General features: G+C 32.1%; 2 protein-coding genes across 3 annotated transcripts; both read right to left on the reverse strand.

Annotated features, from left to right (window-relative positions):
• Positions 1–2,762: 2,762 nt before the first annotated feature.
• On the reverse strand, positions 2,763–9,628 carry LOC148299331 (uncharacterized). 2 transcript variants are annotated; one of them, XM_088276179.1, is made up of 4 exons: positions 9,531–9,628; positions 4,576–4,860; positions 4,003–4,169; positions 2,763–2,978 (listed from the first exon to the last, which is right to left on the reverse strand). In XM_088276179.1, the coding sequence occupies exons 1-4, from the start codon at positions 9,540–9,542 to the stop codon at positions 2,906–2,908; spliced, it is 537 nt and encodes a 178-aa protein (XP_088132305.1). In that variant the 5' UTR covers positions 9,543–9,628; the 3' UTR covers positions 2,763–2,905. The 2 variants fall into 2 exon arrangements, with proteins under 2 accessions (XP_088132305.1, XP_088132304.1); XM_088276178.1 differs by lacking the exon at positions 9,531–9,628 and adding an exon at positions 8,421–9,476.
• Positions 9,629–14,246: 4,618 nt separating this feature from the next.
• Positions 14,247–17,279, reverse strand: LOC148299332 (uncharacterized). Its single transcript, XM_088276176.1, has 3 exons — positions 17,000–17,279; positions 15,975–16,903; positions 14,247–14,276 (listed from the first exon to the last, which is right to left on the reverse strand). Exons 1-3 carry the CDS (start codon positions 17,277–17,279, stop codon positions 14,247–14,249), a joined length of 1,239 nt encoding a protein of 412 aa, XP_088132302.1.
• Between the last annotated feature and the right edge of the window lie 53 nt (positions 17,280–17,332).

Genomic DNA, 17,332 nt, shown 5'->3' on the forward strand with positions numbered 1-17,332 from the left:
ACGATTCAAGAAGAGTTACATATAATTTAACCGCAAATTAAATATTTTTTAAATCTATTATAATCTCAATAAGTCCAATCATAATTTCCCCGTCAAATATAAATTTAAAAGTTTGAAAAATGGCACGTAGAGCTCAAGGATTTCAGTGAATTCTTTTCAATTAAAATTAACATAAGCACAATATTTTCAGTGTGTCCAAATATTTGTTCACAAATCTGGATTATCTTCAATTATAGGATATATTTTTCAATTTATTTTTTGACATTACACGTGAGTAAAGTGATCACTTTAACCAGCCTATGATGGTTGTAAACCACCCCGTAAATGCCCAGACTTCCATATTCTTCTTCATCTTTCAGCACATCCAGATAATCGTATTTTGAATTTAAAAACACAAATTTCCAAAATTGTCAACAATGGGTAAAGTATATATATTTATATATATATATATATATATATATATATATATATATATATATATATATATATATATATATATATATATATATATATATATATATATATATATATATATATATATATATATATATATATATATATATATATATATATATATATATATATATATATATATATATATATATATATATATATATATATATATATATATATATATATATATATATATATATATATATATATATATATATATATATATATATATATATATATATATATATATATATATATATATGTTTATATATATATATATGTATATATATATATACAATATATATTTATATTTATATATATAAATATATATATATATATATATATATATATATATATATATATATATATATATATATATATATATATATATATATATATATATATATATATATATATATATATATATATATATATATATATATATATATATATATATATATATATATATATATATATATATATATATAAATAAACATATATATACATAAAAGTAAATGTATACATATATTTATACTGTGTAATCAACTACATATGTACATACAAAATACGAGGTTATTTTATTTATAACTGTAAACAAAGAAGTCGATATATTCATTAAATATTTTAAAAATCAACAGAAATCAGTCATTCGCAGAGTAAATAAGAGTCAAAAGGGCTTTAGTAACTCGCTAGCCTTTCAAACGAACCCTTTTTTTATTTTAAGAAAATGTATTGAATACTACTTAAAAAAATAATAATCTTGGCTGTACGTAAAAATATCCAGATTCTGATATTTCTGGAAATAAAAAATACAAACTTCAGGTTTTCCTGATTGTAATTCTTATTGTGATCAAAGTGAGAAGACTTCATAAAACTTCTGAGATAAAGCGTTATGACGACATAAATGTTTTTTACCTTAGCAAATAATTTTGAAACGGTATTCCAAAAACTTGAATAATAAAGTACAAGCTTGTCTAATTGATATTAAATAGTTTCAATCGAGAAATTGTGAACCGTTTACGGAATAAATGTTGAACTGATGAAATTATCGTTAATTAAAATTTCATCATACAATCAGTTATCGTTCCGTGATTATATACAACGAAAATAAATTGGCAGGGGGAAGAGTAAAAACGACTTCTAAATGAAATTGCAATACTAGCCGCATTATATGCTAATCGATTACAGAGAACGCAGTGCACGAAAAGCTTGATTTATTTATCAATTTGTTAGATTGCAGATAATTAAATGCTAATACTAGGGATATGCAAAACTAAAAATGGTTTAGAATTCTTTAAGTATGAGTATATAAACTACATAATTAGAAAACTCATCTCCGCCTCCGTGGTGTAATGGTTAATGTAATTAGCTACCATGCCTCGATTCGCAGGGGAGAGGGTGAAAATAAATATTAGTTATTTGACACTCTAATATTTATTCAATATTACCCTGGATTGGTCCCTGAAGCGCAGGAGTGATCACCTGTCCTTCATGTAAGTAACGTTCAAAATAACACTGCATCAATACGGTGCAGTGCGTTATACACCATTGTGTGTGTATGTGTGTATAAGGGTTAGAAGAAGAAGAAGAAAACCAATCTATATTTCAAAACTTCAAATACATTTTCCTTCCATTTATAAATATGACTTATTTTTAAATAGTTGTACCCGACCACGGGTTGCTATGGCTCAGTCTGCTTGAATGGAAAAGAAAGAAAAGAACGCTTGTAAAATCAGACGCGAATTCGAATGCATCTTTGGGTTAAAATTGAAAAGTAATCGGTGAATAAATAAAGGTAGAAGTAGAAAATATTTTTATAAATATTCTGAATTTATTTTATTTTTTACGTAAGTAAATGAGCCTAGTAGAAAATAAAATAATGAAGTAATAATGAAATACTTTAATGAAGAAAAACAAAAAAAATAAAACAAATTCATCAATTTATGTTTAAAGTAAGTTGACTTATTTCATAATTTAAGTTTTTTGTCAATGATTTTCTATAAAAAAGAGGTAAAAAGTATTAGCATTGTGCAATAAAATGCTGGTTTTAGAAAAACAGAGTTTTTTGTATCCACTCGTGTTTGTAGGAAAAACAGTATATTTATCTTAATTACCAAGTTTACAGACATTGCAATTAAACTTACTACCATATTGAGTATAATAGCTTAATATTCTAGTTAAATCCAATAGAAAACTAAGGTGACTATAATGATTGATATGTAATTTCTGAAGTTCATAACGTTTGGAATAATTTAGATAAATAAAAATCTCAGAAAACGTAGTTTCATAATATATTTATTGGTTTTTCAATGATAGAAAAAAATAAAACTAAATACTTGAACAATCTCATGTGGCATATAACCCTACAATACTAAGTTTGTTTTCATAACCATCTAAGGTTTTTCTTTCTCAGGCGGACCTTAGTATTCCGGGGTCGAAGAAATAGGCATTTTTAATGGTGGTAGTCATGACCATGATGCACTTGAGGGTGGGCATTGGCGGTGCGGTGGACGACAGCATTGAAACTGAAACAAGGATTTTGTTTATTTCAATACGTAATATCATAATACTACGTTAATAAAATTTCATAAAATTGGGATTTCATATTTATAATACAATGTATACTCTGTGATATAACTTAAGTTCTGATTTTTAAAATAAATCAATGATTGTTATATTTTGAAGGTTTCATACATTATATTATTGTTATATAGGTATGTATGTGTGTAACTCTGAATTTATTTTTTATAATACTTGTGAAGCAATGAATATGCTCAAAATCAATGAAACAATGCAATAAAAAACATTGAAACTGCCAGCAGAAGAAGATTCCCATGTCCACCATGAGCAATCATTAGTATTAGGTGCGTTGCTGTTTAGTTTAATAGATAGCGCAGCCATTTTGGTAGAAAAATAAAAACCTAAAAAATTACTTGTTTTAGGTAAAAATACCTGTCTCGAACAGATTTTTTTTATTTATATAGATAAACTGAAACATACATGTTTTAGAATGCAACGTTGTGACAAAAATTCAAAACAATCAGTAAACATCTTCATGAGATTTAAGATTTTGATCAAACGAACTTATACATTTTTATTTATACAGATTTTCAACCTACATTGAACAAATGGAAATCGAATAACAAACTTTTTTTCATTACTTAACGAATAAAATATTGGTTTTAAATTAGTTTTATTTAATCTCAACTAAATTCAAATGCCACTAAATATACGTTTACGTTGCATTTTCAATACATGTTGTGTATAAGTATAATGTTTTTCATGTATGTAGATATTCGCTTATCGAAATCATAATGTTTTGCGCGTTCAAATATGTGCGAGGACTGATAAATTGTTCACAAAGACTGTGGAACTGTTTCATTCTTTATTTATTTATTTTATTCATAATTATAAAATATTTATATCAAAAAATATATTCTTTTGAAAAAATTCTTAGGATCATTAGACTACATCTCAAATTTGAAAACTGGTTGAATTCTGTTCAATTATTATACGAATGTTCATGTCTTATATTCTTCGTTCACTTACCCATTATGATCATCAGCAGTGTAGTGAACAGTCCTGATGGAACCGTCGGGCTCCACGAGGGAGTAGTGTCCCTTCACTACATCTCCGTCCCTAACTTCAGACTGGCTCTTCTGGTCTCCGGTGTGATGATCAGTCACGCCATAGTCAAACTTGTAGGCAGGATGGGCCTGTTGAAAAATAACAAAAATCATAAATATTAGTAACAAAAATAATTTTTCTTCAAATATTAAATTTTTAAACGTGTTTCCTTAATGTGTTAAAAACTGAGATGGAATGTAATCTTTAGACTTAATTTTATGTTTAGTAATGTTTTTAAGTAGCTATTTGATTTGACCCCTATTTCATATAATATTTATGAAATAGGAGTAAATTCTTGACCTCTGATCTGAGTTTGACAAGTTTTAATCAGACATCTCATACATCTGATATTACATTTGAACTATAAAAAATGTATTTATTGTTACTTTTATGTCGTATTATTATTTTGTTTGTAAGTAAAAAATAACTTAGGCAGAAACATCCTCTCACTGGGTGACTGCCAAATAAAATAAAAAAAATAAATTGTCTCCTTACATGTTCATCGTAGTAGTGGTCGTGGCCGTGGCCGTGTCCATGTCCATACTCGTGCTCGGGGGCGGTGTAGCCGTGGGAAGGCCCGTCGTGGCGGACCACGTTCTGCGAGGACACGGCGTGCCCGTGGCCCCCGTACCCGCCGATGGCTCCTCCGTACCCGCCGTGCCCGCCTCCGTACCCGGCGAGCCCTCCCGCGTACCCGCCATGCCCGCCGTACCCGTCGTACTCACCGTGACCGGCCGGCCAGCAGTTGCAAACGGCCACCACGCCGAAGATAACGGCTACCTGAACAAGAAAATATCACCGATGCTATAAATCCACTGTGAATCAAACTTAACATTTAATTCGTGTAAATATATTTCTTATTTACAGAATGTTTGGAATAGGAGTATGTCGTCAAAATAGAGCCGCTTAAAGGATTCACGATTTGAAGTACTCGACACTGATTGAAATCTAAAAACTGCATGGAATATCCGCCACACACGTACAAGTGAGCATGAGCCATTGCCAAGAAGATTCCGTATAATTTTACAGTATTTTCAAATACATTTGACTCCCGTGACGCTCGAGGGTAGAATGCTAAAAAATATTACCTTATCTTACCGACACTGCGTACAATTTCATCAAAATTATTTCAAACTTTATATGGATTCGTTCTGAGAAAAATTAATGTAGGTTGGCAGGGTGGTAAAAACCACCCTACTCGCGTTAATTATAAAATTGAAAAAGTTGTATTAAGAGTTAAACCTTATCAGGTTTCGAAAGCTTTGTGACGCAAATGATGACGTTTGAACGTCGGAAAACATTTAACAGAAATTGACATATTAATTAAATGTATTTTTAAAAAGTTCATTTGAATTCTTTTAATTAAAGCTAAGAACCAACTTTGTAAACCAAACTCGATTTTTTTTCCAAAAAAAATTATGTTTAATTGATAAATTATTTTTATCCCTCCTATAAATAATAGCATACACATAAACAAAAACAAAAAAAAATCGCAAACCCAAAATAATATCAAATTCTACCCTTCCCAAGAAAACATTAGACTCTTGAGGCTGATAAAGCTTCCAACTCATTTTCAGCTTCTCCGATAAAATATGTCACTTTGCTGGATTATATCATGCTGTTGAATCGAGACGTACAAGTCGCATATCATGGAACAGACTTACAATGCTACCCCAAAAAGTTTAATGTTGTACCTGTAATTTCGCACACATTTCGTAAACCAAAGAATTACAATCATCCACCCTTCCTTCATTTGTCTCTAAAGCGTCAGATTTCTCCGCTAATGTTTGTTGTTACATATTATAAATCATTTCTTCCACGGCGATCTCCAGATAAGCTCACTAAGTGACTTCCCGCTCTTAACTCTTCTCTAATAGAGACGCGTTATCACCGGGGCAATTGTTCTTAACCCGAATGTTAGTGATTCTAATTTCACCGTACTGTTTTTTTTCAAATTTGTAAAACCAATATTCAATTTTATTATTCCACGGCTTTTCAATTATATGAGTATGTACAAATGTATTTATAAATAAAGGTATATTTTTAACCGAGTTTATTTTTTGGCAATATCTACAATATACAATATTTCGAGGCATGCTTCAAAACATAGAAAATGGAACATTGTCGTGAATATTTGTACTTTTGTGACCGAAATATTTCGTGTGTAATAATAGGCATAATAATGTCGCTAACTAAGAAGGCAATACCTGACAGTACAATGGTAACCAAGAATTTTTTCGTAACTTCCATGTATGCAAGTGTTAGTAAGTTTATTATTATATTATGTTACGCGATAATTTCTGTGAGAACCAACATTACCCATACAAAATTACATTTAAATATTCTCCTTGCTATCAATCTAAATTCGTATTGCGTTTAATTATATTTTCAAAGTTATTTTACGTGTAAGTGTATCTTACGGAAATTATCAGTTAAATTTAAACAAATGTGAGTTATTATCACTTGCAACGAATATCGGATTTAATACACTTTGGATATAATTTTTTTTTTTTTCAAATGATTGTCTTTAAATTTTTACCCGGAAACCAGTAATTAAGTACATTATTTCCTATTTTAAACTTCTACTAAAAAAATGGATCACTACGCGTATGTGCGTTTTTGGTAAGTTTATACCAATTCCCTCTTCCGTCAGATTCTGCTCATTATGTAAACAGGGTACCCAAAGCACGCAATAATACTAAATTAATGACCATACTTGTGTACTAATGTTTGTGTGTGTGTATATATATATATATATATATATATATATATATATATATATATATATATATATATATATATATATATATATCAATATATATATATATTCATATAAAAAACATGATTTATTTGAGAAGCCATCATCAAACCATTTCATGAAAGTATAGTTTTGAGTCGAAATTAATCATTTTTATTTAATCAGGAAGTAATCACGATCAGATCTAAAGTAAAACAAAATATTAAATGGAATTTGGTTAGGATTACCTTTTGAGGTGAGGATTATTATGGTGAAACGGTTTACTATTATTATTACCTTGAAATTTGACCTTTGCTTTTTACAGAATAATTAAAAATAGATTGATATCTGGTAAGGTACAAATAAAACAATAGAATAAAATACATTCATTTTATCAAGGACTCGAAAAGTATCTACTTTTTTTCCATCTAATTTTAACATTTTCACACTTATTTTACATTTCACGACTCTAAGCTTTTAAACCTAGCAGATATTATTTTAAACCCAATTCAGAAAAAATATAAAGAAACTGTTGTTTTTTAAAGAATGTTGTTTAAAATTTTTGAAAAAAATAGATGTTTTTTTTATTATTTAACTCCTTTTGTCATTTGACTTTTATCCGCATCCAATTGTGTTTACGGCACTGCATCGCACTGATCCAGTGTTATTTTGAAAGTCAATTATATAAAGGCAAAGATATCAATCAGTCCTACGCCTCAGGTACACTCCAGTCCAGGGTGATATTGAATTTATAGTATTAATTCCCCTGGGAATCGAACCAAGACTTCCAGTTTGGTTTAGCAAACGCCAAAGAACTACGATACTACACTTCGAGGGCGGACAAAAAGATTATAACTTATAACTATATTTATCATACTCCTAAGCTGCTCACTTTTTCAATTCTTGATAACTATTTTATTTTTATATTAATACTCTGATCTTAGACAAAACACTGCTTATTATTTTTAAACGCCAAATAGTATCAATGTATTATATAAGTGATAAATAGTTTTGTTTACTATTCACATTACTTAAACATATAAAAAAAAACAAATGACCACCTTGCCAGTGTTTTAAACAATGAAATAAAATCATAAAAGTACTGAAAAACATACGATAAAAGAAGGATAATACACGAAAGGTAGAATGAACATTTATTAACTATTTATTTTTCTAGGGTTGATTGTTTTTATTTTAAAACAAAATTTCAAATTCTTTGAATAATTAATGACATACCATGATAGTGATAGTGGTGATTTATTTTTAAAAATAATGTTATTACTCCCTTAACAACAGTTAATATTAAACTACACCTTTAAAACTTCACCGTGCAAAATAATTTCAGTAATCTATAAAAATAAATTCTCATAATTATATTTTTATGAAATAAAGTTAGAAGCAAATGATTATGTGTGTGTCAATATATACTTTATGTTCGAAATTATCTTTTTTTAAATCAGCATATCGATATTTTTGTCAGCATTATCTTGCATTGTTCTGGTATCCCGTGAGATTTTACACTAACAGTATCCACAAAACATAATTTGAATGGCGAATGCCGACCAAAAGTTCTCACATAAATAATGAAGGAATAATTACTCACTTTAGCGAACATTGTACGAATTCGACTATTATTGGTTCACGTTGTGAATATACGATTGTCAGCATTATCTTGCATTGTTCTGGTATCCCGTGAGATTTTACACTAACAGTATCCACAAAACATAATTTGAATGGCGAATGCCGACCAAAAGTTCTCACATAAATAATGAAGGAATAATTACTCACTTTAGCGAACATTGTACGAATTCGACTATTATTGGTTCACGTTGTGAATATACGATTGTCAGCATTATCTTGCATTGTTCTGGTATCCCGTGAGATTTTACACTAACAGTATCCACAAAACATAATTTGAATGGCGAATGCCGACCAAAAGTTCTCACATAAATAATGAAGGAATAATTACTCACTTTAGCGAACATTGTACGAATTCGACTATTATTGGTTCACGTTGTGAATATACGATTGTCAGCATTATCTTGCATTGTTCTGGTATCCCGTGAGATTTTACACTAACAGTATCCACAAAACATAATTTGAATGGCGAATGCCGACCAAAAGTTCTCACATAAATAATGAAGGAATAATTACTCACTTTAGCGAACATTGTACGAATTCGACTATTATTGGTTCACGTTGTGAATATACGATTGTCAGCATTATCTTGCATTGTTCTGGTATCCCGTGAGATTTTACACTAACAGTATCCACAAAACATAATTTGAATGGCGAATGCCGACCAAAAGTTCTCACATAAATAATGAAGGAATAATTACTCACTTTAGCGAACATTGTACGAATTCGACTATTATTGGTTCACGTTGTGAATATACGATTGTCAGCATTATCTTGCATTGTTCTGGTATCCCGTGAGATTTTACACTAACAGTATCCACAAAACATAATTTGAATGGCGAATGCCGACCAAAAGTTCTCACATAAATAATGAAGGAATAATTACTCACTTTAGCGAACATTGTACGAATTCGACTATTATTGGTTCACGTTGTGAATATACGATTGTCAGCATTATCTTGCATTGTTCTGGTATCCCGTGAGATTTTACACTAACAGTATCCACAAAACATAATTTGAATGGCGAATGCCGACCAAAAGTTCTCACATAAATAATGAAGGAATAATTACTCACTTTAGCGAACATTGTACGAATTCGACTATTATTGGTTCACGTTGTGAATATACGATTGACTATGTCAATGGAGTCGATTGTTACCGCTTATATACCGAAATATCATAATAAACTAATGCAGTGGTGGTGTACCGAGTTGCATAAGCCTTAACGAAAGACCCGCGCGGAATGTAACATTGAACATAGCGTAGCTGCGGTAAATGCTTTCAAATTATAAACACCATTGAACATATTGAATGAGATTGCAAAAGCTCCGATGTTAGTAGAGCTGAACGACCAGTACTGGACGAGACGTGAGTTACTAGTATATGGACAACCCGGAAGTTTACTCGAGATGAGATGACAACGACTTCACCCGCTATATTGTATTGTGGATTGTATTCAATACGTATTCTAAATGGGCTAAATATCACTTTAATTAGACGCTTAAACTCCTCAATATATATTTATTCGTGAAATGTTACCAATAAATATATAAAATATTTAATACCAATGTTGACTGTGCAATACCAAAATTTTGGTACGTACACAACTCAAATCAAAATACATAATTCCTTATTCTGACAAAATAATGATATTTACTTTTTTATCGGTACATTTTTATTGAACTACTGTCACTCTGTTTTGAGCATTTTAACCAAAAAATCACGAAAAAATCTACCTTAAGTGAAAAAGCATAATTAAATAGTTGGAGCTCGAATTGAATTTTACGTTGTGTTCCAAAAATTATATTATGTAAACTTATTTTGAACTGATTTAGGTTTCTAAAAAGATGATTCATTATAATATATTCATGAGTATTCTAGGTCTTACAGGTAGTGTGCTTACATATAGCAGTTATAGACTGAGCGTCTCGAATAAACTTTAAGTTGGACTATTATGTTCTTCTAATAAAATTTGTACTAAAAAACATATTTTTTTTTAAATTCTTATTTAATTTATTTCAAATACAGACTCATACTTTTTTCTCAATATTATTTCAGTAAAGAGGAAATTCGTATAATTTATTTTATTAAATTACTATTTCTGTAGATATTCAGAAATAATTTGTTTTTAGTTATAAGTTAATTCAGTATTATAAAGAAATAACAAAATTTAAAATGATTAATCTTTGATATATGACTAGACAGTCTTACTTAAAAGTATTAATTGACCTTACTCTTATTAACCTTACCTTAACTTAAGGTAATCCCTTACCTTACCCTTTACCTTTTCTGTTTTCATTCATTTACAGTTTAATAAATTTAGTTAATTTAATTTTTCAGTCTTTATAATTAATAATTAATTATAAACACTGAAATTAATAAATTAATAAATCTTAGAAATAAGTCCAAGTGTGTAAATTTACAATGTACAAGAAGTCAAATAAATAAATAGTATTGCATTTGTTTTTTATTTATAAATCATTTAGATATATATTCTCCTTGAATGGAAAAATACTGTATATTTCATATTATGGGGGTGGGTATGCGGAGAAAGTAGGTAGACACTTTGGTATGTAATTTTTAATTTTTATGTATCTAAAGTGGGTAATTTCCTGTATTAGAAGAAAATTCATTACGTCACTCGGTATAAGAAACAAACTAGAAACTAGAAACAAGAAATTTAATAATGTTCAATAATTATTTTATGCCAAATCGATTAACAAAACAAGTTTATTTTACGAAACAGGAAAACGTTAATTAAACATGGAATATATTTTTAGGAATATATTGCAAATACTCGTAAAACGATAATTCATTTTGTCAAAATAAAAGCTAAGTAAAAGAAACAATAAAACATCTTTTTGTTTCTAAAATACAATATATATTAAATTTTCAAATGTTTTGACTGTAAATTTATTTTTATTTAAAAATAAATTAAAACAAAATAACCAGATTCATATTTTTTTTCTTTGATAGGTCCCCCTGAAGGTCTCTCCGAGATAAACTTAACTGGTTGGGTGGTTAGTTCATTTTTCCTTGCATTGTAATATTGATTTATTATTGATATGCCCTTATTTCTTTACTTTATTTTTGTAACGCATTTTTCTGTAATCTGTATATTTTCTATGGCCTTTCATGATCAAGCTTTAGGTGTAATTTGTTGGTCTGTGTGGATTAGGGGATCGATTTAAAAATAATATCCCGACTCGGTGGGATGTTCGTCCATGTTTACTTCTCAGTAGGTTCTAATCAGCCAACCCTTTTCGCATCTACCCTTTTTTGAATTAATCCCGTTTAACGAATGTACGAATGTATTTTCTCATCTCATGCAACTTAATAGTGTATAGAAAGCTTCGAAATAAATCCACAAACAGATAGTTGTTTATAAGTCAGCATGACACTAATAAGTGATGACAGTTGAAAGATGAAAAATAAATTATAACTGTCTAAATTGTTTATTTGATGCAAGCTTTTATCAACAAAAATAAAAACATTTTTACTCTAAAAAAACAATAAAAGCAAGATAATTGGTATTTATTCAAAAAAATAAATAGTAGCTATTATATTTTTTTTAAAAACACACTAAACACGTGATATTTGGTATTTACTCTAATAATTTCATCTAGTGTAAGCTTATGTCAGATGTATAATATAGCACAGACAATATAAATGCTCTACTACTTTAATATATTACTCATAATCCAATTCACCCCTTCACATATTACGTGCAAGTCTTTGTAGAGAGATCACGACCTACAATTATTAGGAATCATAATATTATTATCTTTCTTCTGTTCTTACAACACTCGATCATGGTAGAATAAAGTAACCGGATACTCGCTTGTATTTGTGAACAATAATAAATCATATACAAACGTACGTGTGTACATACTTAAACGTTTTTATTTTGCAAGAAATGATTCATGTAGTTAAAAAATCCCTCAATGAACATCCATTCATATATATTTTTTAAATGTTTTAGAAACATATTCCTGAATTAAGTAAGTACCTACATTATGTATGATCGGGAGACAAATTTAATACTTATATTTAATACTAAAAATCTCACTATGTTCTCCGCATGCAATGATAATAAAACGATAATAATTCTTTGAAGTAAAAAATAATATTTATTTTATATTATAATAATAAAACGACCAATTGGTTACTATGTATATCATAATAAAGATTTAGATGGCTCATATTAATTTTTAATGATTTTGTTTTTCAAATTTATGCATTTTTTGTAATTTTTGTTTTAATTGTTTACATATTGAAAGAAAAACATATACTCAATATACTGCGCACTGTAGTTAACAATGGTTGTAAAACGGTAAGCACCTTATTTAACAATTGTTCAAGTTTACATCGCATCTATCCAATATGGTGCTTTAAGCACTATTTGGTGCGCATAGAGGTCAGAAGTAAGAATAACGAAAGCGTACATTCTTAAGTTAACACGAGGAAGTGTACCAACAATGCATTTATTTTATTTATTAGTACGATAGTTTAAACAACTAAATAACACGAAACAAAGAAAAAATATTTCAAGGTTGTTTCGGCTTAAAACCTTTGCCCTATAGCGAGAATATAATCACGACATATTGCAAATGGCGCCTCAAATATTTTAAGCAAGGCCTTTGTTTTATTATGTCTATAAAAATATATAATTTATCCGGCTGCTTTGTTATCTAGAACAAAATAAACAAGTAGCGAAGTGAAGATTGTTCAATGCTAATCTAAGAATTTTTCCCAAACAGAGCTACCATCCGCTCAGCTCCAACTACGTCTAAGGAACAAAGTCTTAAGCACACACTAAAAAGTGTAATAAGTATTTGGAAGCGAAACGCGAGGAGCTCTACAAACAACTATTTAGCGATTATTATTATTATAATTTCCCAAACAGAGCTACCATCCGCTCAGCTCCAACTACGTCTAAGGAACAAAGTCTTAAGCACACACTAAAAAGTGTAATAAGTATTTGGAAGCGAAACGCGAGGAGCTCTACAAACAACTATTTAGCGATTATTATTATTATAATTTCCCAAACAGAGCTACCATCCGCTCAGCTCCAACTACGTCTAAGGAACAAAGTCTTAAGCACACACTAAAAAGTGTAATAAGTATTTGGAAGCGAAACGCGAGGAGCTCTACAAACAACTATTTAGCGATTATTATTATTATAATTTTAAGCTCGGTTCCAATCCGTACAACGCATTTTGTCTGTCTTCAAAAAAACATTAAAACGTTATATAAACTGAGTGATCGTACTTGAGTCGACAGCTAATATTGATAAGTTAACTCCATTCTAAAACTCTACCATTAAGAAGTTAAAAAGTTAAAGCGATAATGATATTGACAAAAAACATTTCTCCATTCTCGTATAACAGTAATGTCCTTTACATAAGCTCCTTTAAATTCATCTCATCAAATATATTCTCTTCTTATATCCATGTTTCCGAAGCACAGAAATTATCCTGATCGAGTTTACACCCTATTAATTCAATCCGGTGTCCTATATACCATTTGGGTTTGGATACATACCAGAAGAAGAATGACGACTGAATACGAAAGAAAATGTATGTTTGAGAATTTCAGGACTTACGACCTGCCATTTTGACTAGGCTGAGTAACACTCGTGTAATGTTCACCATTCTTCCCATTTTATTCAACATTTATATAGGATTGATTTTTGAAAACTGTATAAGTATATGCACTTATCGTTGGATTTCTTTTGTATGTTAGTTGTAACTATTGAGAGTTGTGCTATGGTGCTACCTTCAAATAAGAATTAGTGACTTCCAAATTTGGGCTTTAGTCTCTGTACGAAACAATTAACCATTATGTCTATTCACGTTTTATGAAAAAGAGATAAAAATGGTTCTACTTAGATTTGTCAGAACCTATTGATTTATGGTAATACTCAACATCTTCACATTTGAGAATTCACATTTGAGAAGTACTATTTTTTTCCACGAATCAACTTTGCACTGTACGGAATTATTTAACATTGTTGCTTAATTTACATAAATGTTACTCTTAGTATTATGTCCATAAAAGTACACGAATCAGAGTAAAAAATAATGAATACTATAAAATATTATAACAGAATTTCAAATAAAAATTAAATAAGTAAGAATGTAAACTTAAATACTATCTTTTCTTCTTTTTCCATGTTCGCTCCCTAGGTGGAGCATATGGCCAACACGAGTCGTCTCCAAGTCACTCTGTCACGCGCCATCTCCTTGGCTTCCTCCCAGGTCAGTCCGGCGTCTCGAAGTTCCGCTGAGTATAGTCGGTGAATGGTCGTCAGCGGCCTTCCGGGGCGCCGGAATCCTCGGGGTTGGAAGAAGAGACATGAGGGGTTGATGCCCTCAGGTGGCATTCTAAGGACATATCCCAACCATGTCCACCTTCTTCTCTTCAGGACTTCCAGTATGAGGGGCTGTTGAGTTCTTCTCCTCACATCGTCATTCCTGACGAAGTCATACCACTTTATACCCAGTATTCGCCTCAGGCATCTATTTTCAAAACTTGCTAGTTTCTTGCTTTGAGCTTTGGTGAGGTGCCACGACTCACATCCGTACAGCAACACTGTTAGGATGCAGGCGTTAAAGAGACGACACTTGGTTTTTGTCGAGTAAAGCAGTGAGTCCCAGACATTGCGCATTTTATTGAATATAGCTCCTGCCATTCCGAGCCGTACATTCAGTTCCTTCTGGACACTACCATCCTCCACCATGAGTGTTCCAAGGTATCTGAAGGTGTCGACTCGAACGAGCGCTCGTCCCTTATAAGTAAGATGTTGATCTCGGTCCGGACAGGCTGAGTTGCACATGACATTGGTCTTTTTGGCGTTCACTCTTAGGCCTAACCGAGCGGAGTTTATTTGGAGGGAGTCAATTATATCTTGCAGGGCTCCGATCGATGTATCTATTAGAACTGCATCGTCCGCATATTCTAAATCGCATAATTTCTGAGCAGGACTCACTGCAATTCCTCGATCCGGTGGAATTGACATTCGTAGGATGAAGTCAAACATGATGATGAAGAGAAATGGGGCTAGTACACAGCCTTGCTTCACCCCAGTAGAGACCTCAAATGGTTCACTGCACATATCATCTATTCTAACGCAGCATTCGCTGTTAGTGTGAAGCGCCCTGATAATGGCCACAATTTTGACAGGAACTCCATATGCTTCTATGATATTCCAAAGAGAAGACCTATGCGGGCTGTCGAAAGCTTTTTCGTAGTCTACAAAACAGCAGGCAAGGGCGCAGTTCCATTCGTTACTTTGCTGTAACAGGCATCGTAAGTTATGTATATGGTCAGCGCACGCCCTACCTGGTAGAAAGCCCGCTTGGTTCTCTCTGAGGACTCGCATTATTGGTTTTTGGATTCTTGCCAAAATTATTTGTGCCAGAATTTTTCCAGGAACGCTTAAAAGAGAAATGCCACGGTAGTTATCACACAACAGCGGATCACCCTTTTTGTGGAGGGCTATAACTTCCCCGTTTACCCAATCCTTCGGGCACCTTTCCTCTTCCCATACCTTTGAAAGTAGGTAATACAGGGGGTCGAGGAGAGCGTCCATGCCACTCTTGACGTATTCCGGATGTATTTCGTCGACACCAGGCGCCTTTCCGTTTTTCAGCTTTTTAATAGCTGATATAATTTCAGTATGCGTTGGAGTGCTTTGCGAAATATCGTGTGCTCGCGGAATGTTCAGTTGGGCAGAGACTGAGGGCACATGGAGGGGGTCTAAGGGGGGTGGACGATTTAGCACGCGGCAGAAGTGATCTCTCCATATGCTTTTCACGCATTCGGGCTCAGACTCGATTTGGCCGCTCGGGCCACGAACTGGGCCTGCGGTCGGGGGCCGCTTACCACAGATTTGGTGCGTAATCTTAAAAAGCTTAGAAGTATCACCTCTACGGGCTGCTTGTTCGGCTGCTGCTATTTGTGTGTCCAGGGAACGGCGTTTATCCCGCCTTGCGGATCTTTTGACAGCCAGGTGCTTCCATTTATATTGCGCTCGGAGACTTTCGAGCTTACCCTGGTCAGTTTCCGCATCTTTTAAGAGTTTTATGTTGGCCCTTTCTTCTATTAATTCCCACGTTTCATCCGACATCCATTTGGGTCGATTTGACGACTTCATTCCGAGAACCCTTTGAGCTGACGTAACTATGGCTGTTTTGATGTTATGCCATGTGCTTTCGATAGGGTCATTATCATCGGAATGTTGCTGCTCGAGTCCCTCCCTGACGGCGATATCATAGTTAAGCCAGGACATTGTCTCCTTCAGCTTATCAATGTTGACCTGACTCCTCTTCTTTGGCTTGGCAGTGCGGTTTAATTTCAGCCTTATTTTGCCTGTGAGTAGCTCATGATCACTATAGATATCGGCGCCTCTGTATGTGCGGACGTCTAGGAGTTCTCTACGATGGGCTGTAGTGTAAAGAAAATGGTCAATCTGCGTTTTTGTATTGCCATCGGGAGAAGTCTAAGTATACTTGTGGATATTTTTGTGAGGAAAAATTGTACCACCTATTAAGAGCTCATTTAAGGTTGCGAGTTCGATGAGCCGCTCACCGTTATCGTTAATGCAACCGAGGCCGTGGCTACCCATCACTGTTGGACCGAGTGCTACGTTGGTGCCGACTCTTGCGTTAAGGTCTCCCATTACAATGACGCGGTCCCTTTTCGGGACCGAGGATATTGCGGAGTGCAGAGAGTCGTAAAAAGCATCTTTAACGTGATCGTCGGCATCTTCTGTGGGGGCATAGCATTGGAGTATGGTTACAGATAAATAACCATACTCCATGTAAATACTATAGGTAAATACTCCACTAAATACTATAGGTATGCCAAAATTAA

The sequence above is a fragment of the Brachycentrus maculatus genome, unplaced genomic scaffold (genome assembly GCF_059751285.1).
Source record: "Brachycentrus maculatus isolate JH-2025_06_01 unplaced genomic scaffold, ASM5975128v1 h1tg001182l, whole genome shotgun sequence".
Classification (NCBI taxonomy): domain Eukaryota; kingdom Metazoa; phylum Arthropoda; class Insecta; order Trichoptera; family Brachycentridae; genus Brachycentrus; species Brachycentrus maculatus.